Genomic DNA, 22,762 nt, shown 5'->3' with positions numbered 1-22,762 from the left:
ATCGGTTAATCTTGCAACCTGAACCTCAAACATTTTTCAGTTGGCATAATTACTAACATAACATATATTATATACATATTATATTATATAGTGACGTTATATGTCAGATATATACGTTATATACCGAAATAATAAAGCCAATCCCTTATCCCGTATGTCTAATAGACTTCTGCATGAATGTATCCAAAATGACAAATGAATCATTTATTCTAAAAGTGGGCACACTTTTTTTTCAGCACAGTATATTTGGGTATGAATGAGTAGGGTAGTATTTTTTGTTTTATTTGACAGTTTTCACACTCATTCCATAGTTGTACAGCTATTAATGAGTACAGGTAAATTAGTGTGCCGTAGTCAACTTACTGTACAGTATTTTGGTGTTCAGTTGACTTACTGTACAGTGAGAGAAACTTCATGACTGGAACATACACATAAATATTTCTCGTGTTTATGTAATGTCTGATTAAAAAATTTATTTGTATTTTCGTTTCAAATGTATTTATTATAAAAATAAATATCCGAAGTAATACTATATCCGTATTGTTTATGCTCGTTAATTTCGATTTTCACTTCATTAAAGTGAAAATCATAAAGCGCACAAATGTTTCGCGATATAGTTGTGGGATGCGGCAATAAGAAGTCAATATTGACGTTTTCTCCTATTTTCGCACCGACAGAAATAAAAAACTGTGCCAAAGTTTTTAAACCAGAATCCGAAATTAAATTAAACGGTCGACCATTCTTTATTGTCCACTCCGTTGCCAGATTTGTGCACTTCTTTTTGGTGTCTGTGGGTACATCAACGACTGGATTACTGCGCTTTCGGCTATTGGCCATAATGTAGCACTTGTGTTTTACTAAATTTGATGTGCTTTTTTCAAATTTGTAAATGTTTTTGCATATGTTGCACACTACTGCATCAGTCGCCTCTATGCCGTTTGTATTGACCAGTCTAGAAAATGTGTCCCACACTTTGCTCCGACCACGTGAACCAATAGGCTTAAGCTCACCAGCTAATAATTTGGATTTTAGCGTGGCAGCGTACTCTTTAAAAGAGGATTCCGTTGTTTTGTCCTGATTGCAAATAATTTGGTTTTAATACATGTGTTAAAACCTGGTTCTCTGGCACTAAATAGCCACAAACATACAAAAGACAAACACAAACAAATAAAACAACACATAGACTATGTTACAAAACATATATATTTGGACAAAAACTTACGCTATCTTGAGAGTTCATTGCATGAGCGTCGTTCTCCTTAAAATCCATATTTATGAACTTTTGAAAAAATATTTGTACACGTCAAATAGTTGTACACGTCAACAGACAAACTGTACAGTGTGTTGGAAAAGGCACAAATTTAGTACTCACTAACGACAAGTACAACGATATACTGTACTCACTCGAAGTGAGTACACTGAAAATGTTGTGCTACTTTGTTCCGACCTATAGAGTACACTGTACAGTATAGAATGAGTGCAGTGTTTTTAAAACACTACACTACTGTACAGATCTGTTATGTCACAAATGAGTACATTCATGCAGAAGACATTGTCTATGCTGGCCATGCTGATTAGAAATCTGACCCAAAGTTTATACAATTTGGGCTGAAACCACATAATGACTCAGCGCTATATGTGCCAGCCCTCTTGATCATTGAATTGGATGTTTTAATGGTGATCTGTATACACAATGGACTTTTGCTTTATGCTACCTACTACGACTGCGAACTCCTGACCACCAAGGTTTCTGATTTGCTTTTCTAGACATGACCAGGAAACTAATACACTAATATAATATTAATGGGCGGTGGTGAAGGACCACTTAGTTTCTCTTCTGGTGGTGCAGTCCTAAGCTAAAGTCCCGGTGTTCCAGGCATGTTCCCTCTCTACGTGACTTAATTCGCTGGCAGTCGACTTTTTCAAGATTACATAAAGCCCCTGATGAAAAATTGTGCCTGATCCAGAACTAATTCCATGGTTAGGTTACGTTAAAAAGAATCTCTTTATTTTCGGCACTTTGATTTTTAAACGGATTATTACTAACCAAACTTTTTTAAAAGTTCCTTATTTCGGGCCGTTTTTTTGTGTATTATTATTATTATTAAAGAATTTACACCTCATTTAAATTTACAATTTAGCTACAGCAACTAAAAGGCCTTAAGGGGAGGTTCTTTTGGATTTTTTTGAAAAAATCGATTTTTTTTTAATAAAATGAAAGTTACATACAGCTGCGGCAAAAAAAATAGCACTGAGATGCACAATTTTCTTTTTTGAAATATTTTTTAAAAACTATTTGTTTTTTTGGCTTCTTAATGGAGTTTTTATAAACATTAGGTTATAATTAAACAATATAGAGCGAATTCGACCTCAATTTTAACAAACTTTAGAAAATTTTTAAGTAAGAATGATAAATTTGAACATTTGGGGCGGCAACAAAAATAGCACTATTTTTTTGAAAACATAAAAAAATTAAAAAAAAACATGGAAACAACCGGAAAGTTTTCAAATTTCTATTTTAGATTGTAATCTTTATCTAAAAAATGCATTAATAATTTGTTTTCAAGCCTTTGGCTGAAATGACAGCTTCACAATGTCTCGGCATTGAATTTACCAATCTTTGGCCCCTTTCCAGTGGGATATTGCTCCAAGACTCCTTGACAGAAAGCTCAAAGCTCCTTATTATTTTTTGGATTTGTATTTGAATCCAATTTTTTCACATCAGACCACAGATTTTCTATAGGATTTAGGTCTGGGGACTGATCTGGCCAATCCATTACATGGAGAGATCTGTCTTCTTACCACTTTCGAGCTTTATTGCTGGTATGCTTTGGGTCATTATCCTGTTGGAAGACCCTTAACAATTGCATTTCATCCTTAGCATAAGGCAGCATGACGTTTTTCGAGATTTCTGAGTATACGAGTCGATCCATTATACCATATTGGGACCAACTCCGTAATACGAGAAGCATGCCCAAACCATAATACTGGTTCCACCGGGTTTAATGGTATTGTACGTAAAGCTGGGACGGTATTTCGAATTTTGGGGTCGCCTTACATATGAACGAGATCCTTTTCCTCAAAATTGAACGATTTTGCTTTCATCGGACCAAAAAATATTTCTCCATTTTTCTGCCGGCCAATTCGGATGTTCTTTGGCAAACGAAATCCAACTTGCCCCATGCTTCACACTCCAAAGGGAAACTTTTCTGGGGCTGTGGGGACTTAAATCGTTTTTTTTAAAGCAATTTCGAACAGTTCTAATTGATGCCGAAATATTTAGCTCCATTTTTAGCTTAGTAGCCGGATTAAAGGGCGACTCCTTGCTCTCACGAACCAGTCGGTTGACCTGCAATTTTGACATGGCGACCTTTCTACCGCGGCTTTCTGCCTTAGAAACATATTTTAATGCGTTGCTAATCATTTTATTTGAGAAACCGACAATTCTCGCCACCTGAGCATACGTTTTGCCTTCCTCAATAAGTTTTTAAAAGATTATCCTTTGGTTATCACTACAGTGCCTTTAGTGACCCATATTTATTTTTTTTCCGATCTAATTCGTAAGAACTCTGTTACTGCAATGCTCTCTAATGTAATCAGTAACTAAAAACATCAAAAAACTTCCAAAAATTTGAATCTTTGATCAAAATCATTATTAGTGCTATTTTTGTTGCCGCTCTCTTTTGCATCTTACTTGATAAAATGCCCAATATATAACAAACCGATGGCTAATTGAGATTTAATTCACTTGTCTCATAGAGATAACATGTAAGCCTACATTGTAAAATAAAATAATCAAAACAATTTCAAAGTAAAACATAATTTGTAATGCATTATAGAAAATTGTGCATCTCAGTGCTATTTTTTTTGCCGCAACTGTATGTGTAGAATATTCGATAGGGTTGTTCATTCAAGGGTTGTTTCGATACGACACGTATTTCTTGAGCTAGAGCGTGTCACACATACCCATGATAACAAGAAAGCTATCGAAAGGCAAAGTTTCTAAAAACTTAAAACGCGTTTTTCTCGGAACCATTTTTTCAAACCTCTTTTCGCGCACAGTTCTCGTTCTATTGATCCGATTTCCTTCATTCAAAAAATGTTTAAAAGTACATACTCTTTTGTATGCCTTATACCTAAAATTGGCATAAAAAATTGTTTATTTATAATTTTTAAACGAAATCGAAGTAAAAAAATAAATGAAAAAATGTCGTTTTTTTTTTAAACTTCCATGAAATTGGTTTATTTTTACCAAAATTAATTGTCGTTAGGTATAAGGAATAGGAAATTCCATCAATTTTAATAAATTATATACATTTCTAATTTCCGTTCACTACCAGCGGCCCGACACTAGACAAAGCAGAAAAATAGAGGTCGACGAGATCCGCCATTTTGAAGCCGCCATTTAGAATTTCCCGAATATTGAATATTTTTTTTAATCGTTAATAAAGCATAAGTTCGTATGTCTTTTCATTTTCCCGCAACCCATTCTCAAAGTTTGCTTAATTTTCGGAAAAATCCAAAAGAACCTCCCCTTAAGCTAGTTATTTTTTTTTATTAATTGGCGAGGAACTCCGGGGTTTGGGAAATGCCGTTTGGGAGATTTCCAGCTTGGTAAACACCAACTTTGCTTCCGATGAAACCTGCGTATCCCACCGTGAAAAGCTCTCAGCGTTCAAGACAATTCCCACAGATCTTTCACTTTAGTCCAGCACAGCTACCACTTATGTTTTAAATCAAAGGTGTTTTTTGCGGGAATTTGATTTTTATAGTTTTTATTTGGGAGAGTATTTTCCTCATTTTATGGGAATAACTTTAATTTTTGAATACCTTTTGTACCAAGCACTTAGTCACTTTGGCTAAGCTGAGTTTATTTGATATACTGAGTTCAATAATAAGTTACGATTCATAACATTGGTCGGAAAACCGCAGGCTTTGGAGCAGCCATTTTTTTATCCGTATGAAGTTTTGTCCATACCGATTATAATTATATGGAATTTGATAAATTTAAAAACGCTTTACCAAGCTCAACGAAGTTCTATGCTAAATATCTATTTTACAAATTTAAAAATGAAGGTTTAAAACGAAATTATAATTTTTACCTTTAATTTTGATTACAAACCAACATGCCTTCCCTTTTCTTTTGAATTGTGCGCGCAAAAGCTTCGATTTAATAAAGAGCTTTCCGAACCACTGGGAATAACCTGAATCTAACCATGCCGTCATCGGATGACACAGCAGCTGCTAGTCTGTTGAAAATCAACACCAGTTGCTCGCGAAGACTTCGAACTGCCGGATCAGACCGCTCCGAACACTCGAAAACCATAGAAACATAGCGTTTAATTTACACTGCACTAATTATCAGTTCCACCGAACCGAGATGACAAATTTAGCTCCCACTATCAAGCTGAGCAACGGCCGCGAGATGCCGATCTTCGGCCTGGGCACCTGGAAGTCGTTTGAGTCGGACGCCTACCACTCCACGCGTCATGCCCTCGACGTGGGCTACCGGCACCTCGACACCGCCTTCGTCTACGAGAACGAGGCGGAGGTCGGCCAAGCCATCGCCGAGAAAATCCAGGAGGGAGTTGTATCTCGCGGCGACGTCTTTGTGACCACCAAGCTAGGAGGCATCCACCACGACCCCACGCTGGTGGAGCGCGCCTGCCGTCTCAGCTTGAGCAACCTGGGCCTGGACTACGTCGATCTCTACCTGATGCACATGCCCGTCGGACAGAAGTTCCACAACGACAGCAATGTCCACGGCACCCTCGAGCTGACAGACGTCGACTACCTGGATACCTGGCGGGAGATGGAGAAGCTGGTGGACCTGGGCCTGGCGCGCAGTATCGGCCTCTCCAACTTTAACGCCGCGCAGACAGAGCGGGTGCTGGCCAACTGCCGCATTCGCCCAGTCGTTAACCAAGTGGAGTGCCATCCTGGCTTCCAGCAGAGGCAGTTGCGCGAGCACGCAAAGAAGCACGGCCTGGTCATCTGCGCCTACTGCCCGCTGGCCCGCCCTCAACCCGCCCGCCAATGGCCTCCTTTCCTCTACGATGATCACGCCCAGAAGCTGGCCAAGAAGTACGGACGCACAACAGCCCAGATTTGCCTTCGATATCTAGTTCAACTGGGCGTCATTCCACTGCCCAAGTCCTCCAACAAGGCACGCATCGAGGAGAACTTCCGGGTCTTCGACTTTGAGCTGGAGCCAGAGGACTTCCAGAGCATGGAGCAGTACCACACGGGACAGCGCACGGTACCATTTTCTGGAATGTCGGGACACAAGTACTATCCCTTCAACGACGAGTTCTAGTTCTCCGCACCCAAACCCCTAGTATTTGTAAAATAAAGCGTATTACGTAGAGAAATCTTTAGGCGGTGGGACTAATCAGCTTGTCTAACGGGGCCGCTTGATAAATCGTCTTATCTGGAGTATCTTGCGGGTGTCTGCCAGTCATTACGGTTCAGAATTCAGAGTTTTCACTCAGATCAGGGGAGGCGATTGCCGAAGGTATGTGGCTACCTGCGGGCACGAATGAAGCTTCCAGGCGCATCCGAGTCTTATCTCTTTCCTTATCGGAGGAGCAGATTTCGGAATGGCGAAATAGCATTTCAAAAAAGTCGACCTTGGACTGCGATAGTTGAAGCAAAGCGGTAGCGCCGATCGATGCCTATCGAACTATCAATTTAAAGCTTTTGAAATATATATCGATATACCGATAGAGGTAGCAAGAAACAGCTGTAGGAGGTCAAACTAGAAAAACATCTAAAACATGTCAATAATATTGAGACAAAACTTACGGTCGTGCTGGCTCATCAAGGTAAATACGAAACCGGATAACGTACAATTCGAGCATTTACTGAAATTTAAGTTGCATTCAAGCAAGCATGCCCCAGCTTAGCCTACAGCTCCAGTGCTCAGTCCGGAGACGCTGCCGCAAAGACAATTCCCAAGAATCTATTAGAAGATAAGCAAACCGCCGTTTTGCAAAAGGAGAACGGAGCCATCTTCGACAAGCGTCCATTCAAAATTCATTTGGACAAAGGTAAGTTTCCCATTCTAATCCAGTCAGGGGCAACCGGCAATTGTTTACATAACCACAACTTGCTTCACACAGACAAGACCTACAGCTGGTGCCTGTGCGGCAAGTCCAAATCCCAGCCACTGTGTGACGGAATGCACAAGAACGAATTCCTTAAAATAAAACAGAGGTATGTTCAGTTGACAAATTATTCATACATTCGAAGGTAAATATTTCGAGTATTTTTCAGGCCTATCCGGTTCAAGGTAGAGAAGTCGGGCGACTACTGGCTGTGTAACTGCAAACAAACCACCCACCGGCCGTTCTGCGACGGGACCCACAAACAACCGCACATCCAGGCGGCCGTTAAATAGTTTCATGCTTCGGCAAATTATGTGAAAATGATAAATGCATTAATTTTGAATCAAGCAACACGTGGTTTTTATTCTAGATTATAGAACGTTAATTATAATCTCGATTATTGAATGAGCCATGAGCGTACATCTAGTGTAAGTCTGTGCATAGTGTTTTGCTTATATTTTTGAATGAATATACAAGCTTTAACAAAATATTTACAGCGATCAAAAGCGGGGATGGGGGTAGATAAATCCAAAATAATAAAAGTGTTGGGGTGTTTATAAATAAAAGAGATGTTCGTTTTTATTTAAACTTTTAACGTGTTCTACCTGATTTTACATATAAATACAGAACTTAATCGAGTTGAGAGCAAAGTCACTTATCATATGTGTGTATAATTTTGTTATGCAGCCAATTTTTCAAGAATCGAAAGTAAAAATATACGTTAGTCGAATGTCATCTCATTGCTAAATATTTTCACATTACAAAAATTCGGGGCATTTGATCCGCTACATACACTCAAAACGATTAAAGCCAGCATCCTAAGTGACGATTACTAATTAATTGGTTTTAACTGTGTATAGCGTATAATACAGAAAAAAGAAAATGAAACTTTATTTTTAATTATAGGCCTTTTGAACAATTTGTCAGAGGATTTGTAAGAATGCCTTCGGCTCGAGCAACGGACTCAGCATTCCATAAGGTGTGTACAAATTATTTTATTCCGCTAAAATACAAACAATTTAATTATGAAATATTGATGCCCGTTCGCTTTTCGCTCGACATCAGCAGCGATGGTGAAATTTTGAATCCAAAGTTCTGTATGATATTAAAGTGGTACCCGTATAGGAGCGATCGTGCAGCGGCCTCTTCGAATCAAAATATAGTTCGTCATATATCTGATCGACTGGCGCTAAAGCTCTTTTCTAGATATTCGGGAATCATACTCTATACGCGGTTGCACATCGTCTCATATACTGTACATCTTCGTTCCAGACTAACTAACTATAACTTGTTTACTCCCATCTCTTGCTCGTGACTTATGTTTTGAATATGTATGTAGCAAATTAATTTCGTGGGCTGTTTTGTTTTTACTGTTTTAATTAATACTCTTCATCCTCTGGTGGTGCATCGTCGGGCGGTGCAAATCCATCCTGAAAGTACACGAGGATTTAAGAACTGCTATCGTGGCAGATTTAGAAGCATCTTACCTCGGTTGCATACAGGATGTCTAGTATCTTCTGAATGAGAGGATGTGCTTCGCCATCATCAGCTTCTTGGCAACTAAAAAATATTGGTGGGTCAGACTAAGCAAACAGGTTAGCAAGGCATATCCAACTCACAGTATTTCTATGTCGCGTAACTTCGAGAAGTAGAAATCGCGCTCCTTTTCTAGTCCCTCCAGATTAATGCGCATGTCCATTACCTGACGCGGAAAATAAGTTTCTGAACTCTTGATACATTCTTGATCTTCACCCACCTGGTTAGACATTTCTTCGATCTGTTGGTTGCTGACCGAGTTGCCGGCGTCGTTCTTCTTCACCGTGCCCGTGCTGTTCCCGGCCGCCATTCTGCTCGGGGGCGCCACATTGTTCGTGCGAGGCACCACCTTGGAGACTGCTTGAATGGGCGAGAAGATAGCGATGTTAGTATTTGACGGGCACCGTTAGCATCCGCAAGCTCGGAGACTAGACAAACGTGAAGCACGCTCGAGCAGCCAGTGCAGCTGTTCGTGTTCAGTGTCTGTATTCTAGTTTTTGGACATGCATTAGGCTACATAACAGAAAGGAGCGTGTGTATGTTTGTATGTACATTGTCTGACCAGGAGGACTGAGTGTATGATGAGCGGTTAGGGAGGAGCGATAGAGCGATAGTAGGGATAAGCTGAAGGAGAGATCGGGGAAAACCAAACCAATACGACATACTGGGCTTCACTGCAGACGTCGTTGCCGGGCGTGTCGTCGTCGGTGCAGCCCGTCGGTAGCTGCCGGCCACGCCGCTGGTGCCCGCGCCGGGCAGGGGCTTCGCGGCACCCGATCCAAAGCCCATGGGGGCGCCCTCGCGCACAGCGCTCGCATCGTAGTCCCTGCCGTCGTAGTTGGCGTCGAAGAACTTTTTGAACCATTGCAAAAACTCGAAATTATCTTGGAACCGCCCCTTGATCAACTTGTCAATGGGTATAATCTAAAAGAAAATGGTTAAGAAATATGAAGAGACAGGTGAGAGAGTGTGGGGTGAAACCAAATGCAATGGGAACAAACTAAAGGTAAACAATCAACATAAACGCAAACAAAAACCCTTTTTCCACCCCAATTGTCAGAGCAACAAGTTCCGGGCGGCTCTGGATCTCAGATTAGTGGTTGGATTGAGCCCCAATCGCGTGCTGTGTGCTGGGATGCAACTGAATGCGTGTGCGGCAAGTGGTGCTCTGGAACAGTACGAGTACAGTGTGCGGTGATGGAGTGGTAGGTACAGTGGTGTGCATGGTGTGTCATCTCGACTCGGCATAGCCCCACTGCGTGCTTCACGTTCGTTCGATTCAGGAACCCAATGAGATGGCGCGCACCCAATACCGAGGGACAATGGAATTCGATGCAACAAATCCCCGTCCTTTCCCATACCCGTGTTCGTGGTGACGCGAGGTGCCATGCGGCTACTGGTGGTGGGTGCCTGCAGAGGCCGGCGGTGTGCTATGTGGAGATCGTTGCTGCTGCTGCCCACGCCGCTGCCGCCGTTGCTGCCATGCCCATTGCCGTTGCCCAGCTTAAGTCCGCCCCGCTGCGCCACGGGATCGTACTCTCGGCCGTCATAGTTTGCGTCGAAGAACTTTTTGAACCACTGGAGGAACTCGAAGTTGTCTTGGAAACGGCCCTTAATCAGTTTGTCAACTGGTATGATCTGTTTCGGTTGGGGTGTGGCGGTCGCGACGATGATTTGTAACGGAAATTCCAGTTAGTTACTACACATAAGTTTCGAGCGGTGCAGTCGAAACCCTCCTACTGCGGCTGCCAAGTGCCCGCCACCCGCAGCAAGAGTTTCCACTGCACCACCGGCCCCTTTACATAAAATCATTCTTGGATCGGTTGGTGTGTGCGAGTCAACAAAAGAAAAGTCTAAGAGCACCAAGCTGACGTTACCTTATCCACAGACATCTTTTTGAAGCCCGCCTGAAGAATCTTAAAGTTCTGTATGTACTCGTGCTCCAGATTCGTACGGAATTTGACACGCTTCACGGGCACTGAATTGGGGAACAGCATGTCCATAAACTGACAGTATGCGGCGCCTAAAACGGGAAGAGGGCGGATATAAATGGGCACTTCCCTGATGACTCCATCATCGCACGCTCACTTACCCGTGCACAGTTCCTCGATTTTGGAGAACTGCGACTGGAGGCAATCGTTGACCCAGGCCAGCATGTCGTGGCGCGAAAGATTCTCCGACGTCACGTTTGTAGAGTAAACGTTAACAGCCATGATGTGGGTGTCCTCTGGTTTCTTGTGCGGCGCTGAAAGGAAAATTGGGGAACCTGTAGTACCGCTGCAGTGGTCAATCCATTACCGCGTCTCTGGGGGAGGGCCACCGGCACGAACAGCATTTAATTGCCCGAGTATGTAATTGCTGTGGCTCTGAGTGCATTCAAGCGTGTGCCATGTGCGTGCTCAATATCAAGATCATGATAATCATCGCCAAAAGGCAAGCGGCCACCGTAGTCATTATTGTTGCCGTTGCAGTGTACGAATCTGTGGTACATTATTGCTAGTCGAATGAAAGTTGTTTGGCCGGTTGCGCTGTCGCGAAGATGTTCGATTGTTGGAATGGACTAGAGAACACCACGAACGCCTTTCGAATCCAACATAACTCTATGCATTTTCCCCGAGCCAATATCCACTTACCAAACCCTTGCTCTTTCTCTGTAAATATGCCTTCTGCCTTCCTTCTAGCCTTAAACTTAAATTCTCTCAATGATTTAGTTTTCCTGTGGGCTTCGTTTGTACATATGGTACGTCTGCCCCTAAAGGAATGCTCTGATCTGAAATACTTCTACTGCCTGCTTGTTGCCTATGAATTTTGGCAGCTTTCCTGCCTACTCTTTGACTTTTAAAAAGGGCTGTGATTTTTTACATTTTATAAGGGTAATTCTAGTCATGTTTTAGTAAAAAAGTGTGGCTTTGGAGCATTCAGTGTTAGGCTAAAATGCTTTTTTATGAAAACTATACCCATTGAAGTATAAAACTAATCACTAAGGGCTCAAGAAGCAGCTGGATATCCTCAATATCGAGTTTCCCAGCTGCTCTACCCTTCCTGTTTGTTTTCTTCAAGAAAAGGTATTGTTGATTTTCTTGGTTAACACAATAATCACCCGATTCTAATAGCGATTTAAATTCCGTTAACGACCAGCTGAATAAACAAATAGTTGGATTGACTCATCGTGACTAATATTGCTTACCAAGCCTAATAAATTTGTATTAATTGGATATTGGTTTTGAAATAGTCAGTTTTCAACGAAACGCAGCTTTTTTTAATTTGTAACTTGAGGCTTCTTCCACTAAATTAGTTCAAATTTGCATTATTATTTCCTTAAAGTTGTATCCTAAACGGAAACAATTCAACATTGTTTTATTTAAATTCTGGTTGAGATAATTGTATAATTTCTTTGATATTGGTTTAATGAATTTTAAAATTTCTCCAAAATTTGCACGCCACACATTTTAAAAAGTTTATATTTGGCATGAAAGCAGTCTTGCCTATTTAAAGCACCCGAATAAAAAAACAAAGTCCCTTTCTATTCGATAAACCGGATTGGATTGTTGCCGCAAAACAATCTTGGAAACTTACAAGAACGTAAGCAAGAAGAGCCCGGAGAAATGGGAGGCGCGAAGAGCTCGATCCGGAGACTGGAGCGCGCGAACAATGAACTTGGACTGTGGGGCGACGGCTACGCGTTTTCGTTGCGCCGCTTCGCTGCCCGCGTCGCTGTCGCTGCCGTTGCCGCTGTCGCCGCATCTTTCTCGAAGAAACCCACCGAGATTAGTCATTGGGATTGGGGCTGCGTCACTGGCATTATCAGTTTCAGCCTGGCCAGCAGAGTCAAAGACGACAGTGCATCGTGGGCCTCCGAGATAAAGAATTGGCCGGTATTTGAGAGTCAGCCTATAAATACCCCGACTGGCTCCGGCGTGTGTTCCCGAGTTTGAGTGTTCCCGTAGTTCTGCCATGCTACCTTTTGCCAGTGCGATTGCCCTGTTTCTGTGTGTTTGTGTGAGTGTGCGAGTGCATTGACCCGAAAGGGCGGAACTCCAACTCAATTGCGAGCGGGTCGCTGCTAGTTTATCGATTTAAGAGCTCCCTCCGCCAGCAGGAGGCACAATAGCCCTGCCCCAAATACAACAAGTTGAACTGGTAGTTTGTTGTGGCTGTCGATTTCGGAGTGTGTGGGAGGTTAAGCGGAAGTTGCCAGCGAACTAATTAGGCAGAACCAGGAAGACCGAGGCTGGAAAGGGGGACCAGTTCCCCAAATGGGCGTCCATTTAACCCACTTCGCCGGCGGAACATTCGGCGTCCTCTAGCCATATTTGAAAGCATCAAACGCGAGGCATGTTGCCCCCACTGGAAGTGTGTCAACAGCCACGGTACGGCAGTAAGCCGCTTGGGTTGAGTGAAGAGTAAATATGCCAATATTAGCGACCAAATCCCCATCAGCGCTGTGATGGCTGGGCGCTCGAAAAGGAAGGCTAAGCGAAACCGGCAAGTCGTCGGAACAACACAAACAAACCAAGAAGGCTGCGTCGGCGTCGCCGATTTTATTGAAGCCAATAAAAATAGTAACTCGATCTAAGACAGAAACAAACAAAACAAGTCCACCAATTGTTGGTAGCTGGACACACACAGGCACGGGCACCAGCCACCAAACACATACACCTACGTGCAGCTCTGTGGGTATTTAAGAACCAAGCGCGGGGGCTAGACGGATAACCCATAAAAGAGTTGACACATTCGGTGACGTCATCGGATTGGAAGCCAGAGCTCAAAACAAACCGCACCTGAACGGAATGGGACTAGGAAATATGGTTTCCTTGCGTGGCGAGAGCCAGCGGGTAGCCGACTCGAGGGCGGGGCGGGGAAGATTAGCCTCTGCAGTGGAATTTTTGCGGCCTCTGCTGCGGCTGTGGCACTTACCCACACCAGCGCACCGGGACTGACAAGCGAACACACACGCACCACACAAACACAGTCGCGGCAGGACGCACTCTCTAAATTTTATTTTTGGAGGAGGGAACAGCAGCAGGCGACATTTAACGCACACAGATGCATCCGCATAGCCGTCGGACTCCGCCGAGTACAGCTATTTCCCAAACCTCTCCCTGCACGCTCCCGCTCCGCCTGCGACGGATCAAGTGCGCACTTGAAGTTTTCGGCAGGTTATTTTAAAATCGCCACATCCACTCCACTCGGCTCCCAGTGAACTTTCTTTTCTGCTGACGCTACTTCTAGACTTTGCCATTTCTTCTCTTGCTCTTTTTTCTTCTTTTTTTGCGAAAAAGCCGCCACACACACGCACACTAAAGTCGCAGCCGCACGGACGCTGATACCACAAACGCTTTCCTGGATGCGGAATGCCGCCCGGTCTAGCGCCCACTCACCTGGTCGGCTGTTGAATTGTTTAGCTCCTGTTTAAGTCAGTTTAGTTGATTGGATTCCTCCTGTATGTATAAAATTTAAAACAAAGAAATGCGGATTCTGCGACAAGCGTTTTTTCTGGCGAACGAGGCGAGCTAGAGGTGGAGAATGTTATGGGGAAACACCGATGTATCGATATTTATAAATTGAAAACACATCTCTGAAGCGGCTCTCTGACGCTCGGTTAAGGAATTCGCTTTTGTGCAAGTGCATGTGCGAATCGGAAATAAATATACACTTAGAAAAAATGACCAAGAATTAAGTTTGTAAAACTCTAGAACCTAGATCATTCTAGAACCTAGATTGTATTAACTTTTATTTAAATTTGACTTTATTTATGTTTCTGTTAGAACAAAAAATGCTTTGGGCTAAATTGGTTAGATAATCACAATTGCTCTCGCCTGTTCAATGATTTATAAAATCTACAAAAATATTGGGTAGCCGTTAACAATCCTAGCACTTACAAATACGTTGGGTGACGATTTTTTTTTTGTTTCCTTCAAATAGCCTCTGATCTAACTGGAATGCTCTGGAATAGGAGAAACCATATATTTGTAAAAATATAGGTATCGATTTTATATCAGTGTACGAATCGGGTAATAGAGATGTAAGAATTTTGAAACGTTTTATAGCAAATTTCGATTTTTATAGCGTAATTCTACACATCACTAGCGCATTCCATTTAGAAGGCGCGAAAACAGTCTTTTTGAATTTGAACTCTAACGGATAAAATATAATATATTGGATGTGTTCTTTTTCAGTAATAATAAGTTCTATCCCTTTTAGAATTGCTTAAAAATTAGTATTATCGCTTTATTAGTTCGTGCGCAAGTTTCGATTTCAGATCGTATCACACCAATCTAGGGTCTAACAACTAAATAAACACCCAATAATTTAGACCATGGATTCATTCATTTTTTTAATCTCAATTTATATATTTTAAAAACAAATTTTTCCTTGTTGGGACTTACAAGAAAAATAATATTGTGCTTAGCTTACATACATTGCCGTTCTTTATCATTCAGCACGAGACATTTTGGCATTTTTAGAGTCTAAAAACACAATAAAATATAAAATCAACCATTTACCTAAAGCTAATAAATGCAATCGTTTCAATTTAAAGGTTGGCATTAAATGCCCGTAAATGCACTTGCTCCCCGAGCTTTCGTCACGCTGTTGTGTATCTATCACATGCGGAAAACTCCAAACTTGGTTTCGTGACCGGAGTTGTTCAAGGCTGCCTTCAGGCTTAGTCCCAGGACCTGGCGTGTATTGGCTGGATCGATGATGCCATCGTCCCACAAGCGAGCCGTGCTATAGTAGGGAGAGCCCTCTGCCTCAAACATCTCCACGATGGGCGCCTTTAGCTTCTGGGCCTCTTCCTCGGTGAACTCCTTGCCTGCACGTTTTCGCTGATCCTGAGTAATCTGGGCCAGGACATTGGCGGCCTGGGTGCCGCCCATTACGGAAATACGTGAGTTTGGCCACATATAGAGGAATCTCGGCGAGTAGGCTCGTCCACACATTCCGTAGTTCCCTGCGCCATAGGAGCCTCCGATGATAACCGTGAACTTTGGCACATTTGCACAAGCCACGGCAGTGACCATTTTGGCTCCGTTTTTGGCAATTCCGTTGGCTTCAGCGTCACGTCCCACCATGAAACCTAAAGCGACCAAACAAAATGCTATTAAAAATGCTATTTGAATAAATTTTCCGCTAACTTACCTGTAATGTTTTGCAGGAACACTAGGGGTATTTTTCGCTGGGCACACAGTTGGATGAAGTGCGCGCCCTTGAGGGCGCTCTCGGAGAATAGGACTCCGTTGTTTCCGACAATGCCCACGCTGGTTCCATATAGCTTCGCGAATCCGCATACTAGAGTTTCTCCGTAGAGTTTTTTGAACTCAGTGAATCGGCTGCCGTCCACGATGCGAGCAATAACCTCGCGTACATCAAAACTCTTCGTAAGATTGGGGCCCACAATACCGTACAACTCACGGGGGTCATATCGAGGCTCTTCCACCAGGTTCTGTGCACTAGTATCTTGGAAATTCAGCTGGCTAGAGTGCAGCAATCTGTCGTTGTACCGGTTAGTCGACGGCAAGTTCAGATTACTGACGATCTGCCGGGCTAGATGTAAGGCGTGCTCGTCATCCACCGCGTAGTGATCCGTTACTCCTGAAGTCTTGCAGTGCAGGTCGGCACCGCCCAAGTCCTCGGCGGACACCTCCTCTCCGGTAGCTGCCTTCACTAGCGGTGGACCAGCCAGGAAAATGGTTCCCTGCTTCTTCACAATGACGCTCTCATCGGCCATTGCCGGAACATAGGCTCCTCCAGCTGTGCAGCTGCCCATTACCACAGCGATTTGCGGGATCCCTTGAGCTGACATGTTAGCTTGGTTGTAGAAGATGCGTCCAAAGTGCAGTTTGTCCGGAAAGACATCCGCCTGCCGCGGCAAGTTGGCTCCGCCGGAATCCACAAGGTAAATGCAGGGCAGACGGTTTTCCTGAGCGATTTCCTGGGCTCGAAGATGTTTCTTCACAGTAATGGGATAGTAACTGCCTCCCTTCACAGTAGCGTCATTGGCAACCACCACGCACTCTGTCCTAAAATAAGTATATTAAGGTTATTAATAAAAGGCTTAGTGAATACTTAAATACTAATTAAAAGTTAAATCCAACTTTGCTACGAAACTACATAACTATTTAAAGTTTTAAATTATTAAAAAGTGTTCCCCCAGCTCGCCATATTGGGAAAAATATCACAACTCGTGAAGCAACAGGTGGGTACCTACCCACACACACGTCCTATTCCGGTTACGATTCCACCAGAGTTGACTACTTCCTCTCCATACAGCTCATGTCCGGCTAGAGCAGATAATTCCAAGAATGGAGAGCCTTTGTCCAGCAAAAGGTTAATGCGATCTCTGGCCAGTAGCTTTCCCCTCGCCGTGTGCCGATCTATGGCCTTCTGGCCACCTCCCGTCAACACCTGGCTGGTGAAGTTTCGCAGCTCTGATACTAATTTTCCCATTTCAGTGGCATTTTCCTGAAGGGGAGGGGGGAATCAGTATGTTAGATCTTTGGTGCCAGTATATATGTATACAGGTGCTATACCTTGTACTCGGCAGACTGCTTGTCCACCTCACTGGGCAAGACATTTGCCTCGCCCACGTGGAGCAACCTGGTCTGGCTGCGAAGCAGGTTAGAGGCCACCGGGAACCGCAGCAGCGCACTCAGCCTGATCATTTTGGTGGGGGAATTTGGGAGTTAGAAGCCGAATTAACCACGCGAGTGGGGGTGTTACGTCAATTTTCTGTTTTGGTGGCTGGTGGTTGATACCGATAACCGCAACTCAACAGCTGATCGATCGTGCAATAATCTATCGATCAATCGATTGCTTTTCAAAATTTTGAATATACAAAAATCACTTTTGTTGCATAAAAACCTAATAAATTGAAATATACAGGGACAATAAAGAAAGAAATAGGCATCTTGCACCATTATATAAGAAGCATAAAATTATTGGCCTAAAAAATTGCACATTTATAAATAAATATAAAAGGGAATACATAAATAATAATTATTAATTTTAATTATGATTATAATTATGAGCATTATCAATTAAATAGAATAAGCCTATTGGTTAACCAAATCAAATAATTTTTCAATGAATCAATAATGAATTTTGTTTAAGTACTTACTGACATATATACAACCTTCAATGAAATGATATATTTATCATTTTCCATCGGATATCTTGCGAAGAAATTATGATTACTAAGCATACCTATAATGTTTGTAGACTTTTGGACTTTGATACTTATCCTTTATTTTTTTGTAACCTCCCGACTTCACCTGTTAAAGCAATAACTTGTTTAATAACACATTTGTATGGGTTGATATTATTTATTAATTGCAACTCACTAGCTTTGACCATTTAGGAATTAAACTTGAGACCTTTTAACAAAATAATTAGGCAACTACGAAGGGTGCACTTCATTATGCTAAAAGTTCTATGAACTTTAATACGATTCGTTACACAATTATAGTTAACATGATCTGTGATTGTGCAGGTCGCTCTAGAAGGTAAGTGGTAAATACTAATAATATTGATTTACGTAGTCATTAGTAGGCTTGTGTACACTGCTGAACAATCACTTGACAAAAATAAACATTGGCTTGCTTAAATTTATTCATTAACTAATCAAAGATAGGTCTAATTGTAGATTTCTCTTAAAGCGTTTCGAAAAATTGTACTACAAAATGTGTTGGGTCCGGAGCCCAGCAAGATTCACTTGATCTTGATTTTGTGCAGCTTCAGCTTGAAGCCCAAAACCTCGCTAAGCACTCCCGAAAGGGCTGACAGAATGACCACCTTGATGGTTGTGAATAGATATGGGTTGGCGCTGAGGCCAGAGATCTTGAACGGTGTTTCGAGCTCCTTCAGCAGATCGGCCGCCAACTTAAGCACGCTATTGGACACCATCAGCTCCTCTTTCTTCTTGGGTTTTTGCTCGATCTGCAGATATAGATTAATTTGTTCGGTGATTAGCACTGAAACGCTGCGGTACTTGTGCTGGATTTTTTGCCCAAGGGTCATGAAGCGCAGCAAATAGATTCCGATAGTGATCGACCACATCAGAGCCTCCAGAGTGAGGTGGGTGTGCAAGTGTACGGAATCCTTTAGCCACTCGACACTCAGAAAGGCCAGTAGGAGTAACGTGACTATGAATGCGGCGGACACAATGATATCCACAGACCTCTGGGGCCCTCGTTTCTGTAAACAATTTCAAGATTTGTACTGTAGTGGATTATTTGGACGTGCCTTTGGGACGACTTACCTTTAGATACGATCGAACACTTAGCCAGGTCTTGATGTTGCGCACCTTATTGAGGCGGAAGTGTGGCAAGTTTGATTTGCGGGCTCGCCGAGACGATGTCAGGTGGGAAAAGAGTTTGGCATAGAGGAATCGCTGTTTGAAGGTGCGCTCAGCAACGGCGAATATAACGAATAGGATAAGGGTCAGGCAGAGGCGCTGCACGAATCCCAGGGCCAACACAGTTCGTTCCCAGCGAGCTTCACCGAAGGCAAAGCCCAATAGGGTGCTGGGCGAAGCCAAGGACTTTTCCCACAAAAGTTGCGGCACGTAAAAGTAGCTAATCTCAGCGGCCTTCTCCGAGTCGCTTCCCAGAGTCATTTCGCAGAGCCGGCAGAAAACTGGGATGAGCGAGAGAAGAAAGGAGAATACCACGCCTATGTAGATGTAATCGTTAGTTTCCCCCATTGAGTCGACACGCTCAATGATGCACGAAGCGATTTCCAGCACTGACAGCTGCGCCTTCTTGGCATCTCGTTGGTCCCAAATGGTGCAACTAACTGGGGAGAGATTATTGAGTTAGATTGAAGATCATCTTAGAATACGGATTCTGTTGAACTCACTTCGATCCAAGCTGCTGTGGGGATTCAGTATGGTGGTGGGCGTGATGTCCAGCTCGCAGGGATCCTCATCGCTGCACGCCGCGTGCTTAAAAGTTCCGTCCGAGTGATCCATATCCGAGGTGTAGCTGCAGTCCTCGCTGTTGGTGGTAACACCCAGCCAGTCGGTTGCCGAGGTGGTGCAATCCTGATTGCAGGTGGAGGGCGTGCCGGACGCGTGATCTGCATCGTCACATTCGTCTGATTCTGCACAGCTTGTGGTTGACTCATTGCCACGCGTCGGAACCTTCTTTTCTTCGCCAGTGGTAGCGTTCAATCGCAGTCGAAGCTGACTGCTTTGAGTAGTCACTGGTGGCACAGCCGAAGGCGCGTTGGGCAGAGGCGAATGGTTGTTGTCCTCGCCGCTGGAGCTCTTTCCATTCAGGCTCTCGAAGCCGTCGTCCTCGCCAATGCTGCGCCGCGTCTGATATGCAGGTTTAGGTGTCTCTATTCGATTACCAATCTCGTGATCCGCAGGTTCATCCACTATTATATGGCTCGACGAAGGCTGATCGCCGGGCTCATATGTGGCGCAGATCTGGATAGGGGTGTGCCAATTCACGTTTCGTTTCTTTGGACTTTCTGGAGCAGCTCCCCCTTCCTGTCTGTTGAGATCAATGTCCGCTTCGTCGGCCTGAGGAAGGGAGCTAATGGCAGTGGTGGTCAGGTAGGTCTCCTCTGCGGGCGTTCGCTTGATGACGACAGGCGGTGGCGTTGCAGGAAGGATGGGATCGGGTACTATGGCACAGGTTGTTGTAATAGAAGAAATTATTGGCGTTGGGGTGACAGGCCGGGAGATCACATCGATTACACTGGCTACGTTGCGACGGCCTGGTAGGGAGGTATTACTGCTGGGCTGCGACAACTCCACTTCCGGCTGGCGAATGCTGAAAAAATATTTCATAAATAAAAATTAGAAAAGAAATTCCTAAAAAATTTCCAAAGGTACCTACCGGAAGAACTTCTTTCGGCGACGTACTCTGTGCTCGCGGGTTGAGTTCTTGTCGCTAACATTGGTCATTGAAATGCGCCGTAGCTTGCTTTTGCTATTTCCACTCGCGCTTCCCGTCGCCGTGTTGGTAGCCACGATCTGAGAGTGGATCAGACTAATTAGCAGGCTTAAGGCGCACGGGATTAGCAAAGCACTGAGCAGGTCGGCATGTTCTTCCGCCTGCTTGTCCGCAGTCCTGTCGCCATCTAGTCCTTCACCATCCCTAGCTGGCCGGCCTGCAAAAATGGACCCGTTCGACGCGTTGTCGTAACCCAGCGGCACAAGGCGACTGGTGTGTAACACGAAGATGGCCCAGTTAAGAAGCTGGGTGAGATAGAGAACCAGGATGAAGCCAAAGGCATTCGGCGTGGTCTGCTTGACCCACCACTGGGCGTAAAGCGGCAGCAACACATAACGTAGTATGGCCAAACGGATCACAGTGAGAAGAGACTGCTTGGGCTTCGCCTTTGGAAAAGTGGAACCTGAAATTTCCATTATCGTTTTCCATCAATAGTTCTAACAGTTATAGCCTGACCTACTCACCGCGCACCAGATCAACATCGATTAACTCCGTTTTCAGCTTTGTGTTCTTTAAGTTGACGTTATTGAAGCCATCTAAGATCCGCTGTTCGACGGTCTTTTCCCATTCTTGCTTGTCATAAGTGCCGATTTTCTTCTGGTACCTACAAAGCAAATATTAGGTAAGCGGGGGGTCAGCCAACCAATGTACGTACTTACCATTCAACAATTTCATCCAATTTCATAGTAATAATCACATAAAAGCCTTCAATTTGCCGTGCACCCTGCGAACGAACAAAGAAATCTTCAATTAGAGTTGACGAGCTTCTAAATTACGAAAGCCACTTCAGCTGGGTGCGACTATCCGGATGTAACTGCAGAATTGGCACGAGCCCAGACTGCCTTAAGTACCCGACACCAAATGTGGACAAAGCTGTGTCGGAGCACTTGGCGCTTCTGGCCCACTTAGTGGGAAAGACTTAAAACAGCTGCTCTGCATAACGGGTTTTACACTAGCCAGCCAACGGCGGCGTCCGGTTGCAGCAGATGACTTTCACCTTCGCCTTGCCCCGTTGGTGGCTCCCACCCGCATCTGGCTTGCCCCAGCTGGATAAAACCAAGAATTCCCGATAAGCGAATAGGAACTGCGCAGTGAAACACGATGCGCCACATTGGGAACAGAGCTCTTTGGTCGGTTTGGAGCAGGCAGAGCAGGCGGGCTGAACAGCTGTTATCAAGGGGGCGGCAAAATGTTTATGTACTCGCACACATACACATGCAGACGGGCCCAAGCGTACTCACACACGGGGCTTTCAGGCAAATTTTGGGTGCGGGCGGATATTCTGACCTTCTGCAGTGTTTGGGGTTCAAGGTGAACCGCCAACATCTGCAGCCTCTCACAGTTATTGGGAATAAACGGCCCTGAAAGGCTGGTCTCATTCATGGCGGTTACCTTGAGTTAAATCACGTCCGCTATTGATTTTTGGAGGAAGTTTCTTGCTGGCCGGCCGACTCCCTTTACATTGAGCGGGCTGGGCGGGCGGCTAGGATGACTTTCTCCGGATTTCCCGGCTTTTCACAGGTAATTTAGAATGCACTACACGCACCGCGGAGCGATTTGCACTTGCATGGGGTCCAAAAAAGATTTGATGCGAAGCACCTAACGAGAAGGAAAAAGTTTGTTGATCAGTGTTGCCAGATGCCGATATGGATTTTCCCCAAAACCAATCGGCTGTTCCTGAAAATCCACTAAAAAATCCTTATTTCCCGCCGAATTTGAAATTGTACCTGTATGAAGTTTCAACCGAGCCATTTTTTCTTATTTTTGTTCTTCTTATTTCACTATAAAATACTTTTTGAAGCTGGATTTGTTGAGGGAAATTTTATTATTTTCTCTGCCACTAGCTCAAGGCGTTTGTTGCTTCACAGTCCGATATCTCAGTAAATTATGAATTTATTGTTTGTTATTTTGGGAGCAAACGGTAATTACACAGGCCGACTATTTCCAATTTTTCTTTTTCTTCCCGCATAATTTATAGTCCAAAACAGACATAGGTTCCATGACCCACAGTTTCTGCGGTACACCTAAGTAATAAAATGGATCAAATTTTATCATATACATACATATATGCCATATAATGTGTAATTGCGTTTGGTATTGGTACTTGGTACTTGGATTTTGGATTTCATTTTTAAAATTTATGAATGGAAAGCT

General features: G+C 43.7%; 5 protein-coding genes across 14 annotated transcripts; 2 read left to right on the top strand and 3 right to left on the bottom strand.

Annotated features, from left to right (window-relative positions):
* The first annotated feature begins 5,253 nt into the window (after positions 1–5,253).
* Positions 5,254–6,371, top strand: LOC108132028 (aldo-keto reductase family 1 member B1). Its single transcript, XM_017251235.3, has one exon. The coding sequence runs from the start codon at positions 5,381–5,383 to the stop codon at positions 6,314–6,316; it is 936 nt and encodes a 311-aa protein (XP_017106724.2). The 5' UTR covers positions 5,254–5,380; the 3' UTR covers positions 6,317–6,371.
* A 299-nt stretch (positions 6,372–6,670) lies between these two features.
* Positions 6,671–7,453, top strand: LOC108132147 (CDGSH iron-sulfur domain-containing protein 3, mitochondrial). Its single transcript, XM_017251446.3, has 4 exons — positions 6,671–6,824; positions 6,887–7,049; positions 7,122–7,215; positions 7,276–7,453. The coding sequence occupies exons 1-4, from the start codon at positions 6,777–6,779 to the stop codon at positions 7,397–7,399; spliced, it is 429 nt and encodes a 142-aa protein (XP_017106935.1). The 5' UTR covers positions 6,671–6,776; the 3' UTR covers positions 7,400–7,453.
* A 493-nt stretch (positions 7,454–7,946) lies between these two features.
* Eb1 (microtubule-associated protein RP/EB family member 1) lies at positions 7,947–14,181 on the bottom strand. Of its 9 annotated transcripts, none has more exons than XM_070277956.1 (8): positions 11,276–11,435; positions 10,735–10,887; positions 10,520–10,665; positions 10,004–10,280; positions 8,863–9,002; positions 8,726–8,808; positions 8,594–8,666; positions 7,947–8,536 (listed from the first exon to the last, which is right to left on the bottom strand). In XM_070277956.1, the coding sequence occupies exons 2-8, from the start codon at positions 10,853–10,855 to the stop codon at positions 8,486–8,488; spliced, it is 891 nt and encodes a 296-aa protein (XP_070134057.1). In that variant the 5' UTR covers positions 10,856–10,887; positions 11,276–11,435; the 3' UTR covers positions 7,947–8,485. The 9 variants fall into 9 exon arrangements, with proteins under 9 accessions (XP_070134057.1, XP_070134058.1, XP_070134059.1 ...); XM_070277957.1 differs by lacking the exon at positions 10,004–10,280 and adding an exon at positions 9,308–9,566 and having other exon boundaries at positions 11,276–11,434; XM_070277958.1 differs by lacking the exon at positions 10,004–10,280 and adding an exon at positions 9,308–9,566 and having other exon boundaries at positions 8,863–8,999; positions 11,276–11,434.
* Positions 14,182–15,014: 833 nt separating this feature from the next.
* On the bottom strand, positions 15,015–17,412 carry Mccc2 (methylcrotonyl-CoA carboxylase subunit 2). Its single transcript, XM_017251233.3, has 4 exons — positions 17,177–17,412; positions 16,855–17,108; positions 15,786–16,666; positions 15,015–15,723 (listed from the first exon to the last, which is right to left on the bottom strand). The coding sequence occupies exons 1-4, from the start codon at positions 17,306–17,308 to the stop codon at positions 15,248–15,250; spliced, it is 1,743 nt and encodes a 580-aa protein (XP_017106722.2). The 5' UTR covers positions 17,309–17,412; the 3' UTR covers positions 15,015–15,247.
* Positions 17,413–18,220: 808 nt separating this feature from the next.
* phtf (putative homeodomain transcription factor) lies at positions 18,221–22,354 on the bottom strand. 2 transcript variants are annotated; one of them, XM_043210746.2, is made up of 8 exons: positions 22,336–22,354; positions 22,001–22,207; positions 21,268–21,332; positions 21,073–21,212; positions 20,492–21,011; positions 19,503–20,425; positions 18,904–19,439; positions 18,221–18,839 (listed from the first exon to the last, which is right to left on the bottom strand). In XM_043210746.2, the coding sequence occupies exons 3-8, from the start codon at positions 21,291–21,293 to the stop codon at positions 18,354–18,356; spliced, it is 2,631 nt and encodes an 876-aa protein (XP_043066681.1). In that variant the 5' UTR covers positions 21,294–21,332; positions 22,001–22,207; positions 22,336–22,354; the 3' UTR covers positions 18,221–18,353. The 2 variants fall into 2 exon arrangements, with proteins under 2 accessions (XP_043066681.1, XP_017106977.2); XM_017251488.3 differs by lacking the exon at positions 22,336–22,354 and having other exon boundaries at positions 22,001–22,251.
* Positions 22,355–22,762: the final 408 nt, after the last annotated feature.

This window comes from Drosophila bipectinata, chromosome 2R, assembly GCF_030179905.1.
Source record: "Drosophila bipectinata strain 14024-0381.07 chromosome 2R, DbipHiC1v2, whole genome shotgun sequence".
NCBI lineage: Eukaryota > Metazoa > Arthropoda > Insecta > Diptera > Drosophilidae > Drosophila > Drosophila bipectinata.
The sequence above is the reverse complement of the archived record's forward strand: the minus strand, read 5'-3'. Positions and strand labels throughout refer to the sequence as shown.